This window comes from Pseudophryne corroboree, chromosome 6, assembly GCF_028390025.1.
Source record: "Pseudophryne corroboree isolate aPseCor3 chromosome 6, aPseCor3.hap2, whole genome shotgun sequence".
In the NCBI taxonomy this organism is placed as follows: domain Eukaryota; kingdom Metazoa; phylum Chordata; class Amphibia; order Anura; family Myobatrachidae; genus Pseudophryne; species Pseudophryne corroboree.
Genome location: NC_086449.1, coordinates 11136273 through 11150861, shown reverse-complemented (window position 1 = coordinate 11150861; position 14589 = coordinate 11136273). Strand labels below are relative to the sequence as shown.

The 14589-nt window shown below is 38.0% G+C and overlaps 2 protein-coding genes across 2 annotated transcripts; both read left to right on the top strand.

Annotated features, from left to right (window-relative positions):
- Nucleotides 1-614: 614 nt before the first annotated feature.
- On the top strand, nt 615-1544 carry LOC134933955 (olfactory receptor 5AP2-like). The gene has a single exon (XM_063929489.1). The coding sequence runs from the start codon at nt 615-617 to the stop codon at nt 1542-1544; it is 930 nt and encodes a 309-aa protein (XP_063785559.1).
- Nucleotides 1545-13402: 11858 nt separating this feature from the next.
- On the top strand, nt 13403-14344 carry LOC134933954 (olfactory receptor 5AP2-like). Its single transcript, XM_063929488.1, has one exon. The coding sequence runs from the start codon at nt 13403-13405 to the stop codon at nt 14342-14344; it is 942 nt and encodes a 313-aa protein (XP_063785558.1).
- Nucleotides 14345-14589: the final 245 nt, after the last annotated feature.

Here is a 14589-nt window from a genome sequence, read left to right as displayed (position 1 = left end):
CAGCAGGTGTATTTATATTTTATTATATGCTTCAAATGTGCAGATTTTTATTTATTGCTCTGGTACAATGCTACACATACATTTGCTTTAGTATTGGTTATTTGTCATAAATACTGTAGTGCGTCTATGACCAATATTATCATAATTGTTGATTATGGGGTGGTGGCAAATATTTGGAAGTTCAAAGCCGAATTGTTAATCTTAAATGTGGAAATCCCGGGTTTGTGGGGAATGTTTTCACTTGGAATTGAATGGTTTGTTGGACTATCCACTAGAATTCAGCTCTCCTATTTAGTTGTTACTTGAGATCTGCACTCTAGTAACGTACTCATTAATAGTTCCTTAACATGTCTTAAATGAACCTTGTACTTACAACTATACAGTATGTGTAATCTCACTTTAAGTGTAATTAGACTATTCTCAAAAACAAGTTTTATTATTTTTATATCTTCTTTTTTGGTCTGCAAAGGATTTCTACATGGAAATATCAGGAGAACATTTCTGACCACAGCCAGCACACTGTGTACTCATACAGCTATATATGTTCTTTTGGTATTTTTAAATTCTTAAGGATTACTGAAGTGATCTAATGCTGGCTGCTACAAAGTGAATTAATGGACGTGATAAACAAGACCCAAGTGAGAGTGTTTGTGTTTTCTGGACTCACCGAAAATAGAGAACTTGCCATGTTCCTCTTCATACTCTTCTTACATGTCTACGTGATGACTGTATTGGGAAATGTTGGCATGATGGCTATTGTCCATATCAGCTCCAACCTCCATACACCAATGTACTTTTTCCTAAGCTATCTCTCCCTGGTGGATCTTTTATACTCCTCAGTTATAACTCCTAAAATGCTTTCTGACCTTATCTCCACAAGGAAGGCCATCTCATTTGTTGGGTGTGCCCTTCAGCTCTTATTTTTTGGTGCACTAGCTTGTACTGAGGTTTTACTTCTCGCAAACATGGCATATGACCGGTATGCTGCCATCTGCCGCCCTCTACACTATGTTTCTATAATGAGCAAGAAAAAATGTTCATGTCAGGTTGTCCTATCTTTTTTCATTGGATCTTTGGTATCATCCGTGCAGATGAGCTGTATATTCAGTCTCCAGTTCTGTGGCTCAAACATCATAGACCACTTCTGCTGTGACGTTCCTCCACTGCTCAAGCTGTCCTGCTCTGACACTTTCTCTTGTGACATGATAACTGTTTTCTCCATTGCGTCCTTTGGCCTAGGTTCATTTCTGATCATTCTGATCTCATACACTTTAATCATTTCTTCCATTCTGCAGATGAAGTCTGCTGAGAGCAGACAGAAAGCATTCAGTACATGTTCTTCACATGTCTTGTGTGCCTCCATCTTCTATATGTCCATTTTTTTCACATACCTACGTTCTCCCTCAAATGTCATTGAGAATCAAGAAAAGACGGCTTCCATCTTCTACTCAGTTGTGACACCAATGCTGAATCCACTTATATACAGCCTGAGAAATCAAGAGGTTAAAAAAGGCATTATACGAGTAGTGTACAAACTGATGTAGGTATACTATAATTCTGTCATTTATTAGGGAGTTGTGGTTGTTTTTTGTGATTCTTTATATTATATTAAACCTTTTGAAATAATTTATGTAGCCCAACTAACACCAAATTTGGTATAATCTGGTGTACAGTCCCAAAGATCATATGACTATTTATCCAGGAGAGTTAATGGTATTTTATACTTGAGTTGAGTAGTTTCTACCTACTGTATATACATAAGATATTTCTATATATTACACACTTGACAATAGTTGCAGAGTTTCTGCTGCAGGGAAGCTAATACAGTATGTAAAATTAGTTTTAGGAAGTTCCACATTTCAGCCACCCTGCAGTAAACTTTTAAAGGCAATGTTCTTAAATGTGTCTTGATTCAGTCTGAAGATACATGGGTGAAATTATTTGGGAAAATATTATATGTGTAACCAGACATTAAAAAAGAAAATGTGCACATTAAAGCTTTATATCCAGACCTATTGGTTTTGCAAATGATAATATTTTGACTAATCCCTTTTTTCCACAATACTGTATTGATATTTTCTTTTTTTGAAACTGTTTATTGACAGGAAAAGTACATAATAACACAAATATAGTGGAAGTATACTGTATAACATATAATAGGACATACACTGCATAATGATACATTGACGTATATATGGTCACCGTAGCAGATTCCAACAAACCAGTTACGGGAATTCCGAAGATAATGAGAGGAGAAACCCCACAGATGAGCAGTTAATGGGTCACAGTAAAGACACATACGTGAAAAAGCTGAGCTCTGAAGATAATAGAAATCCAATACAAATCAAAAAGGTGGACCACTATTGATCACCTGCAAATGGTTCCAGGCAGTGTCACAAAACCTATTCCGCACAACGTCTTTCAGGACAGTAGACAATGTAAAAACATAAGGGAGCCAAATATCAAAAAACGTCTCCGTTCTTTTCTCTTCACATAAAGAAGTCTCAGCCCAGTCCATAGAGAACAGAAAAGCAATTCTAGTGTGAACTAGAGCATAAGGGACTGGGTCTGGGGATATCCACTGTGATAAAATAGTATTTTTAGTGGCTGCAGATACTTTTATATGTAATGTGTGATTACATTTGGATAATTTACCTATAGCCTCCTTAGAGTAGACTCCCCAGAAAGCCCATATGTTATCATATGCAAAGTTTATCCATAGATGGTTGGAAACACAGTACTGGAGCCCTAGCCACAAGGCTTGTACCTGGGGACAGTCCCAGAGGCAATGTACAATATATTAAAATTTTCAAACAATGTATCAAAAGATAATTTCACATGAAAAGGACATGATAATATGTTATCATTTAATAAAATGTATTTTGTTTGAAAGTTTTTGTCAAGAAATGGAGTGGTGCCCTACACATGTTAATTTTAATTAATTAACCAATCAATCAATTGATTGATCATTCTTGTATTTTATGGCCTTTTTCCTCCGCAGAACAGCCTACATCTCTTGATCTAGGCCTCACACATGTTAATTTTAATCAATGAATGAACCAATCAATCAATCAATCAATCAATCAATCAATCATTCTAGCATTCTTTTATGGCCTTTTCTCTCCTGACTTGCTAGAAAACAGAAAGTCATTATAGTCCTAGTGGTAAATTTACTAAGGTGGGAGGTTTTTTTTTGAACTGGTGATGTTGCCCATAGCAACCAATCAGATTCTATCTATTCTCTTCTAGAAGCAGCTAGATAAATGTTAAGTAGAATCTGATTGGTTGCTATGAGCAACATCAGTTCTAAAAAAAACTCCCACCTTAGTAAATTTACCCAAATCTAATTTTTTTACAATCAATCAATCAATCAATCAATCAATCAATCATTCATTCACTCACTCTATTACCTGCCTTCCAATATATACTCCACCTCCATTTCCCTGTACTTCCCTCAGGTCTCCGAGCTAGTTCTAAATTAATGAAAATATTCTTGGTTACATTCTATGGGATCTAAAGATGATTAAACTGCTATCTTGTCTGCCACTGCAGTGCCACTCTGTTTCCGAGATGTGCCAAGGTGTTAGGTGAACTGCCTTGTGTGTGCGCCACCCACTGCTATCACTTAGCTTAGTCAGCTACTGTAGATCAATGCAACCTTTTGGGCTAACTTAGATGAAAACAATATTGTGAGCTGTGAGGTGGTCAAAATTGACTGGAAATGAATATAATTGAGGTTAATAATAATGCAGCAACAAAAAAATCACCCAAATTGTGTGATTTTTGCTGTATTGATAAAAAAATTAAAAAATACAGATCCAAAGCCAAAACAAGTGAGGGCTCTTTTTGCAAAACCAAAACACAAAGTTAATACAGATCCAAAATTAAATCCAAAACACTGGGGTCGGCACATATCTGTAATAGGAGTATTGTCCTGGGCTTTTTCTATGCTCTTAAACATCACAATCTCTAAGTTACCTTTCTATACATAAAGTATACCAATAATTTTACAGTATGTTATTGTTTGTTATAATGTTTCTTTAGTGCATACTTAGTCCTGCCTCATTGTTTCTTAGAATAATTATGTGATATTGCTGTGATAAAATGATGACTCTTACAGTACTATGGGCTGTGTGTTCCTTTCAAAGGTACAAGGAGATATGATTTTCCCTGATTTGGAAAAATAACAAATTGATCTACTAATAATTAGTATTCCGATATACATTATCCCTGATACCATTGGTCCTGTAAGAAATGGACTTATGTCCACTTATCCAACTGAAAAATCTCATCTGGTTACCTTATAGTGAGAGATCTATTGATGATATTGGTAAAGTATTTTGCCAACAAGTTATAATGTTTCCAAATGCACTAATCAGACTGGAAATTTAATAAAAATATTTAAAATGGGTATTTTTAGTAAAAGTTGATTTTGTAGTTTGGGGTGATTTTCCATTGATTTTGCAAACTGACCATTTACTAAAGCCAAGACCAACCAAATAACTGAGCATTGGACCAACAGTATTTTTTTTTTCTAATAGACAAGAATAGGATCCACAAATTTATTAATGTTCAGTTTTAAAACCAACAATAAAAATCATGCGCAATACAATGGCAAACCTACCCAAACAACATACTGTAACAGCCTGTGGCAGGCGAGTTTGGGAGAAGCATTGAATAGATCACTATGATCTGAGCAGGCTTTTTTAGGTTAAAATGTAAATAAATAGTTAAGGGGCAGATTTAACAACAAGTTATATCCTTGTTATCACTCTTTACGAATGATAAATGGTACTCCAGCCAAGTAGCTCCTGTAATGTATTTTAAAAATGACAGTTAGGAGCTGTTTGGCTGGAGCACCATTTACTGCATCATTCGCAAAGAGTGATAACAAGAATATCACTCATTGTAATAATCTATCCCTAAAATTTAGAAATGCATGCCATCCCCCTCCATACATGACCAGCCCGGAACTCTCAGCCTAGGCTGGTATGGTAAAATGGGTAGGGGATGGTGGAATCACTGAGTTCTTCCCTATTTTCCTGTAATGGGCACTGGGCCGACTCTTAAGGTTTTACCCATAATAGTAAAATAAATAAACATGGTTGGGCTCCTATTTGGTCAATGTAGGTACCCATAGATCCTGTAAAAATGAAGAAATTAGCACTGAACCCAGAGGCGTAGCTACGGTTTTCGGAGCCCAGGGCAAGATGTAAAATGGCGCCCCCCCAAAAAAAATAATAATAAAAACACACAAAAAGAAGCATGCCCCCCCCCCTCCCCTCCCCAGTATTGTACCATTCCAGTCTATGGTGAGATTTTAGGGGCTTGTTATGGTTTGGAGAGTGGAAAGGGGTTTCAAACCTTTTTTTCATGCAGGGCTGCTCTTTGGATGGGCTTGCTGAAAAAATTAAGCAAACAGCATTAAGAGCTGCAAAAACCATCTGACATCAATGTATGGTTATAATTAGGGATGAGCGGGTTCGGTTCCCTGAGAATCGAACACCACCGAACATCACGTCCCGAGCCCGGATCCAAGCTCAGCTCGGGACTTCCCGCCAGACTCGGAAACCAAAACGAGGCAAAACATCATCATTCTGCTGTCGGATTCTCAAGTATGTACCCTTGCTATAAACATTTTTAGATTAACCCATAGCAAGTTGCTAATTAAAATATGCTTATTGCAGGAAGTACCACATGTGCAGGCCCTTACTGGAGGGATCGATAGTCTCAATCATCTGTTTTTAATATAAAAAAACAATATCGGTATGTTTATTTTTATCTATTGCATATACATATGTGTATATATATATATATATATATATATAGTACATATATATATATATATATATATATACACTGCTCAAAAAAATAAAGGGAACACTAAAACAACACATCCTAGTTCTGAATGAATGAAATATTCTTATTAAATACTTTGTTCTTTACATAGTTGAATGTGCTGACAACAAAATCACACAAAAATTATCAATGGAAATAAAATTTATTAACCCATGGAGGTCTGGATTTGGAGTCACACTCAAAATTAAAATGGAAAAACACACTACAGGCTGATCCAACTTTGATGTCATGTCCTTAAAACAAGTCAAAATGAGGCTCAGTAGTGTGTGTGACCTCCACGTGCCTGAATGACCTCCCTACAATGCCTGTTCATGCTCCTGATGAGGTGGCGGATGGTCTCCTGAGGTATCTCCTCCCAGTCCTGGACTAAAGCATCCGCCAACTCCTGGACAGTCTGCGGTACAACGTGGCGTTGGTGGATGGAGCGAGACATGATATCCCAGACGTGCTCAATTGGATTCAGGTCTGGGGAATAGGCGGGCCTGTCCACAGCATCAATGCCTTCATCTTGCAGGAACTGCTGACACACTCCAGCCACATGAGGTCTAGCATTGTCTTGCATTAGGAGGAACCCAGGGCTAACCGCACCAGCATATGGTCTCACAAGGGGTCTGAGGATCTCATCTCAGTACCTAATGGCAGTCAGGCTACCTCTGGCAAGCACATGGAGGGCTGTGCGGCCCCCCAAAGAAATGCCACCCCACACCATTACTGATCCACTGCCAAACTAGTCATGCTGGAGGATGTTGCAGGCAACAGAACGTTCTCCTTGGCATCTCCAGACTCTGTCACGTCTGTCACATGTGCTCAGTGAGAACCTGCTTTGATCTGTGAAGAGCACAGGGCGCCAGTGGCGGATTTGCCAATCTTGGCATTCTCTGGCAAATGCCAAATATCCTGCACGGTGTTGGGCTGTAAGCTCAACCCCCACCTGTGGACGTTGTGCCCTCATACCACCCTCATGGAGTCTGTTTCTGATCGTTTGAGTAGACACATGCACATTTGTGGCTTGCTGGAGGTCATTTTGCAGGGCTCTGGCAGTGCTCCTCCTGTTCCTCCTTGCACAAAGGCGGAGGTAGCGGTCCTGCTGCTGGGTTGTTGCCCTCCTACGGCCTCCTCCATGTCTCCTGATGTACTGGCCTATCTCCTGGTAGGGCCTCCATGCTCTGGACACTACACTGACAGACACAGCATAACTTCTTGCCACAGCTCGCATTGATGTGCCATCCTGGATGAGCTGCACTACCTGAGCCACTTGTGTGGGTTGTAGACTCTGTCTCATGCTACCACTAGAGTGAAAGCACCGCCAGCTTTCAAAAGTGACCAAAACATCAGCCAGAAAGCATAGGAGCTGAGAAGTGGTCTGTCGTCACCACCTGCAGAACATCTCCTTTATTGGGGGTGTCTTGCTAATTGCCTATAATTTCCACCCGTTGTCTATTCCATTTGCACAACAGCATGTGAAATTGATTGTTACATTGTGTTGTTTAAGTGTTCCCTTTATTTTTTTTGAGCAGTGTGTGTGTATGTATATATATATATATATATATATATATATATGGTATGTACTTTTTCAAGCACACATAGTTCCAAAATTGTGGACTCACTTTTTTCATAAATAAACATTTCCTAACTCCGTCCCTTTCTTCCTTTTTCACCAAAACAGATTTATGCCCCTGATGAAATCTTAGAGATGAAATGCATAGGGTTCACTAAACTGTGTCCATTGTGTTGTTGAGATAATAATCTCCACCTTGAGCTCACACCTTTGCTAAGGTGAGGTGAGATTTATACCATCTATTGTACAATGACATTCATGTGTGGATTTGTTTGGTATTGTGATTTTACATGATTTTTATATTGGCAATTAAATAAAATATCAATGTTTTGATATTAACCATTCATATCTTTTGGGGTGATTTTTCCCTGGTGATAGGGTTCTTGTCTTAGGGTGCTACACATCAAAGGAAGAATCAATGAATATATGACTGGCCTAATTAGGTGGATCTGTTCACTACCCCACCATATACTGAATAAACAGTTTTATATGTATTAGCGTACTGGGAGGGCAAAAGTGATAAACCTGTTTTCCAACATTTACTCCTTGTGTTATTATAAAAGTGGATGTACCGTGGACAGCAGTATGTGGGATGTATGTGGAGTTTATTTTGTATTAATCCCTGTCTGTAATAAGGGTGATATGAGGATGAATATTATAAACATTATTATAAATTATGCATGCGCAGATACTTGAGATTGATGTTTAGAGACATTTAGAATTAGACACTCAGAGATTACCATTGGTTTATACGGTGGAACGCACGTGAGCCACATAAGCATCATGGAGTGGTGCTGTACGTGACACGTGCAATGGTTTAGACATGAGAGTCTAGCACATCACATAACCAGAGCAACGGGGCTTAAAGCCCGTTCTCAGGAGACAGAGAATGGACATGCACAGCCAGGTGGAACGCACGCCGGAGGTCCGGCCAGACAGGTAGTTGAAGGATTCCTACGAGTGAGTACCATGTTACACACACTTTTCAATTTTATGATTCGTTTTGTGTATTGTAGATGTGGGTGTTATAAGGCACCTAAGCGACTGAAGTCGACAGACATATATTGTGATACGATGTATTCTATGGAAGATTAGTATGGCACCATAACAAGTGGAGTCTGAAGAAATAATGCTGTATGATTATAGTTCTGAGAAATACCCAGCACATACTGAAGTTTATGATATGTAGTGTGAACTACAGTATTATGCTGAATTGTGGATCCAGATATATGGATATGCTTTTTAAAAAGGCGGATTGATTCAGCTGTGCCTGCAGATTGAACTAAAAAGTTTTTTGAAATATGAAGAAGTAGTGAGTGCCCTTGTTTAGGCGGATATGGATACTTCCTGAGGAGGGATTATTAAAGACGCACCCTGCACGGTCGACTAAGAATTAAAAGTAGAGTGCATCTTTGCAAATCTGGATATATATATATATATATATATATATATATAGCAACGCCTGTAGAATCCCTGGCACTCCGGTCTTACGTATACCTTGCTCCGGTGCCTTCCCCTCAGATTATCATCTGTAAATATATTCTTATGGGCGGCACTCAGAGACTTTCAACACATGGATAAGTGTAAAAAAAGATAATATCACCATTGTTCACTATGCTTGTTGTCTGAGGAAGGGGATTACACCCCGAAACGTCACGAATAAAATGGCCCGGTGGGGTCTTTTTTTGCACTTATCCGTGTGTTGAAAGTCTCTGAGTGCCGCCCATAAGAAAGGAGATATATATATATATATATATATATATATATATATAATGTACAGTATTGAAGTGCATTGAGTTCACTCCCTTTGAGGGAATTAATATATTAATTTATTTTATGTTAGAGAAATCTTATCACCCAAAACAAGCTAAGAAGTGCCTTTTTTCATGCTGACAATACCATTTTAAAAATTGAACAGAGATTTATTCATGATAAGAATATAACAATCTTTTAAACTTTACAGTATATCCACATTCAACAACACAAAGAATAATGGATATGAATTCCATATAATACAGCTTTTAATTCTTGTATCACTGCATACATTAATTAACAACCCTACACGTTTTGTCTGAAGATTTCATCAGGGATAACATCAGTAGACATTTGGACATGCGTATCAATAAAGGAGTTTTAACAACATTTTTTCATGAGTTGATTGTCCAATTCAAGACCAAATGTAGATATTTTGACTCAAATAAGGATCAAGAGTGTGATAGGTAAATCGACAATTGTTATTGTGTGTGTGTATATATATATATATATATATATATATATATATATATACATACACACAATAACATATATACAGTATTGTATATATATATACAATCCTAATTGAGAGAAGTACTGTATGAATAAAATTATTATCATTGTATATATTTTAGATGAAAGGATAGGTTGATACAGAGGATATATTGTGCTGTGTTAGACTTATTCTCGACCCTTAAATAGAGAAGAACTAATTGACCATTGTTCTTCCAGCTTTATTTATGGAATAAAAATGACACAAAATTATAATTTACAATTCCATGGAATGGTAAAGCACTAACGGAACTTGCAGATTATCCCTTGTAATTCTGCAAGAAGATTTCAGCTGAATATTAAAGAATAAATATATGAATGTCATTCACTGCAGCTTTGTAAAAAAGAAAACACCTAAATTAAAATATTATACATTGTTTATTTAAGTATATTCACAAATTAAATGTAACAGCTCACCAATTTATTTGCTTCTAATTTAAAATAATGAGCAAGATGTGCTGTGTGGTAGATGATAATTATGCTACTGGGTAATTGGGTTTAGTATAAAATTGGAACAAAGCTCACAGAGCGGCAATGCTTTGTAAATCGCGGACATCAATTATATACCAGACAGGTAAGAGACTGATAATGCACCTATTAACAGAGGAATCATTATTATAATTTCTAATTTTTTTTGTTTAATAATATATTTAATACAGGACACAATGCAGGTGACTGAAATAATGGGACAACCGTATTCTCTGTTACCAAGTGCAAAGGGCCCAAGATTCAAGAAAATTATATAAAGAGTTTAAGATATTTATAATGAAGTTCTACTGTACATGTAATTTGAGGTGCTGTAATGATTGCATTAGTCGAACGCAAGCTGTAATATATGTAATATAGGATAGTATTCATACCTGATAGGTCCATCTGTGGTTGGGTTGAGTCTGGTTGGTCTTTGGGGTCCCCACAACACCTTAGGTTAAATACATTGATCTTATCTACACATAAGATACATTTAATAAAACTGGGTATGTATGCATTATGATACATTCTAATAGCTGAATGAGGAAACATTTATATAATTTTATATTTACAGTAGGTCTTGTACACAATGACAGTATATGAGCTGTAGATTTGTAAAGTAGAGTGTTCGGTATGTAAATAGTCCATGTCTTATAGATGGTGTATCTGAGTTATGGATGAGGACACTGACACATTTGAGGGTTTGTCCTAGGAAATATCTTCATTCATCTTAAATATTAAACATATCATGGAGAAATTTTTTCTGATATGTGTTTATGAAGGCATCTACATGGGTTCTGATTAACTTGTTGATGGATAATAGAAACTTCAATCCACACTAGTCATTGTACTGTTCCAATATCAGAAGTGATTACAGTCCAGCCCGCTGATCCCGAACCCTGGTTCTGACATCCATGATCCATGTTTTCTGCTCACATACCAGTGGCATCCATGGTGGTTTGCAATATGGCAGCATTTATATGGATTAATTTGGTGTTAATAAATACATGAATATTAATAACAATGAGATGTCAACAGTGTTGCTTATTGTTATTGAAAAGATTATCACTTAATTCTTAAATATACCACATGTCTCTGTTCACAGTACTGTCTATGATGTTGCTGGTGTTCAATACCGGAAATAAACCATTTGGGAGAAGGTACACACTATCCATTGCTTCCTTCTTCTCCCCTACCATACACTTATTATATGTGACTGTTCTTTACATCTGGAACTCAGTTCCTAGATCTGTATTAAGACGCCACAAAGCTTCAAATCTAAACTGAAATTATATATCATCTAGAACACAGGTTCTCAAACTCGGTCCTCAGAACCCCACATGGTTCATGTTTTCTAGGTCTCCTGTGGATTTTAAAAATGTGACAGTTGGTGGTATACAGTGCACTTGATGGGTGACCTCGAAAACGTGATCTGTGGGGGGTCCTGAGGACCGAGTTTGAGAAACACTGATCTAGAATATAGATCACAACTTTTTAGATGTCTGTTGCTAAAAGATCAATAGTCTTAGGGGTCTGTATTTAGAGACTGGAGAGAGATAAAGTGGCGAGATATAAAGTACCAGCCAATCAACACCTAGCTGCCATGTTACAGGTCGTGTTTGAAAATTTTTCGCTAGGTGCAAATTGGTTGGTGCTTTTTGCCTGTGTGTCCACCCTCCCCCCCCCCCCACCCCGCACCGCACACATAACTCACATAACTCACCATACTGCGGGGGCTGGTGGGAAACATCCTTTTGGGTTCTGCAGCAGCTGACAAGCGGCTTTTCTTCGGGTTCGGCGGCTAGTGATGGGCGGCTGACTTCACAGCATGACCTCTGACTTCACATCACGCTGCGCAGGAGGAGCCGGGAAGATTGAGCCAGGCAGTGTTGAGCATCCTGAGGACGCACAACACTGCCTGACATTAAAAACACAAAGGGCTGCCTGATCCCGCAATCCCTGGAATTGGAGCTTCCAATCCCGGGATTTAATCCCAGATGATTTTTGTCCTAAATCTCGGGATCCCACCAATCCCAGGATTGGCCACCCTAATTGTGCACACCCAAGAATTGTGAGATTCAATCAAAAATTTAATTTTTGAGGTCACAAAATGTGACCTGGCAGAAGCGCATAGAAAAGTCGGGAATCCATCCTGAACCCCAAAAAATAGAAGCTAGGATGCAGTAGCAGGACCATACAGAAGCTGTTAGTGGCCATAGGGAAAGTACTGGAGGTTCTTAAAAGGTGTCAAATGGATGATTTTTTTTCACCTTTTATTAATGGTGGAAAAATAATAGCTAGTAAGTGTTTTTCAGCAAATTAAATCCTTTCTAGCATTTTTGAGGATTCAAAAAAGTATCTATACTATATTTTCAATGTTTTTGTGCAAATTTGTAAGTTTACCTCTCTTTTACAAGTTCAAATAACTTATCTCCCATCAATATAACACCTCCACGTATTACATCTGCCTCCCTCCCATCTTTTATCCCATTATTAAGCTTTTTAGAGAAATTCATTTGAAAACTAACATATTTTTATTGGCCAAATTATGCTAAATACCTCCAAACGCTTAATTATTCATTGAGATGGGTGCACCTGTGGTACTCACTGTGGGCCCGATTTATGTTACTGTAAGAAAAGCAAAAAAAGTAAGCAACTCTGCAAAAGCATACTGCACTACAGGTGGGGCAGTAGTAACATGTGCTGAGGAACTTATATTTGGGTGTGGGGTGTTCAAACTGAAATCTAAACTGCTGTATAAAAATAACATTTGGGGGCTACATACAAAAGCAGCCAGTATTTACTCTGCTTAAGAACAATATAGCCCACCCAAATCTAACTCTCTTTGCACATGTTACATCTGCGACACCTGCAGTGCAGTATGGTTTTGCCCAGTTGCTTGCTTTTTTTGTTTTACTTACAAACATCAATCAGGCTCTGTGTTCTAACAGTTTTACATTATAATAAAGATTTTCCTTACTTTTTCACCTGCTCAGAGGGATGTGCACAAAATGGATGCTACTCTGAAATGAAATGCGGAATTGAATTGCAAAGGAAATCTGCAGATCAAGATCGCAATGAGAGAGGCTCGGAGGACCCAACTCGCACCTATTTAAATTGACCAATATTTGTCAATTTATTCTTATGGTTTAACCGAGGAACTGTATTTTTAACCTTAATACATTTATTCCAACCCTAGAAAGAAAGTATTCAATGGAAGTCATAAACACAACTGAAGTGAAGGTCTTTGTGTTTACAGGACTAACTGACAATGGTAAACTTGCCCCGTTCCTCTTCATACTCTTCTTACACATTTATATGGTGACCATACTGGCAAATATTGGCATGATGGCAGTTATCTTTAGCAGTGCAACCCTCCATACTCCGATGTACTTCTTCCTGAGCTACCTCTCTCTAGTTGACATTTTCTACTCATCAGTTATAACGCCTAAGATGATGCAAGACCTCATTTCTATAAGCAAGACCATCTCATTCAATGGCTGCGCCCTACAGTTTTATTTCCTTTCTGCCCTAGCATCTATTGAGGCATTTCTTCTCTCCAACATGGCATATGACCGGTATGCTGCTATCTGCCACCCGCTCCACTATGTGTCAATAATGACCAAGAAGAAATTTATTTTTCTTGTTTCCTTTGTCACTTCCATTGGCTTCCTGCAGTCATCAGTGCAAACCAGCTGTGTGTTCAGTCTACAGTTCTGCAGGTCCAACCTTATAGACCATTTCTATTGTCACACGCCTTCATTACTCAGACTGTCCTGCTCTGACACATTCTCCTGTGACATGATAACTGTTTACTTTGTAGGTACTTGTGGCCTTGGTTGTTTGATGGTCATCCTAGTGTCCTACATGCTCATTATAATGTCTATTTTACGGATTAAATCTGCTGAGGGCCGACAGAAAGCATTCCGTACCTGCTCCTCACATCTCTTGTGCATCTGCATTTTCTTTGGGACAGTTTTCCTCACTTACCAGCACTCACCTTCCAGTGGCTATGAGAAACAAGACAAGGTGGCCTCTGTCCTTTATTCTGTGGTGACACCAATGCTGAACCCACTGATATATAGCCTGAGGAACCAAGAGGTGAAACGGATCATTATACGAGCAAAGCACAATCTTACTGATCTAAAAACATAAATATATCTAGCATTAGAGATTAAATATTAACTGGACTCTCTTAGGGACTTATTTATCACGATCCATATTTTTAATGTGGGTGTGATAATTTTATTCTGCCTAAATTTGCACCATGAAAATAAATATTTTCAAGGAAATTTAGGAAGCTTCTCTTGTCAGGAGACAGACTTGGATAACAGTCCACCCTGGTGAGTGATAGCTTATGCTATTTACCTGCTTCCTGCACAGCCAAACTGCATGCATGG

Coding starts and splice junctions, on each gene's coding strand:
- LOC134933955 (XM_063929489.1), top strand. CDS start 615: ATGGACGTGATAAACAAGACCCAAGTGAGAGTGTTTGTGTTTTCTGGA.
- LOC134933954 (XM_063929488.1), top strand. CDS start 13,403: ATGGAAGTCATAAACACAACTGAAGTGAAGGTCTTTGTGTTTACAGGA.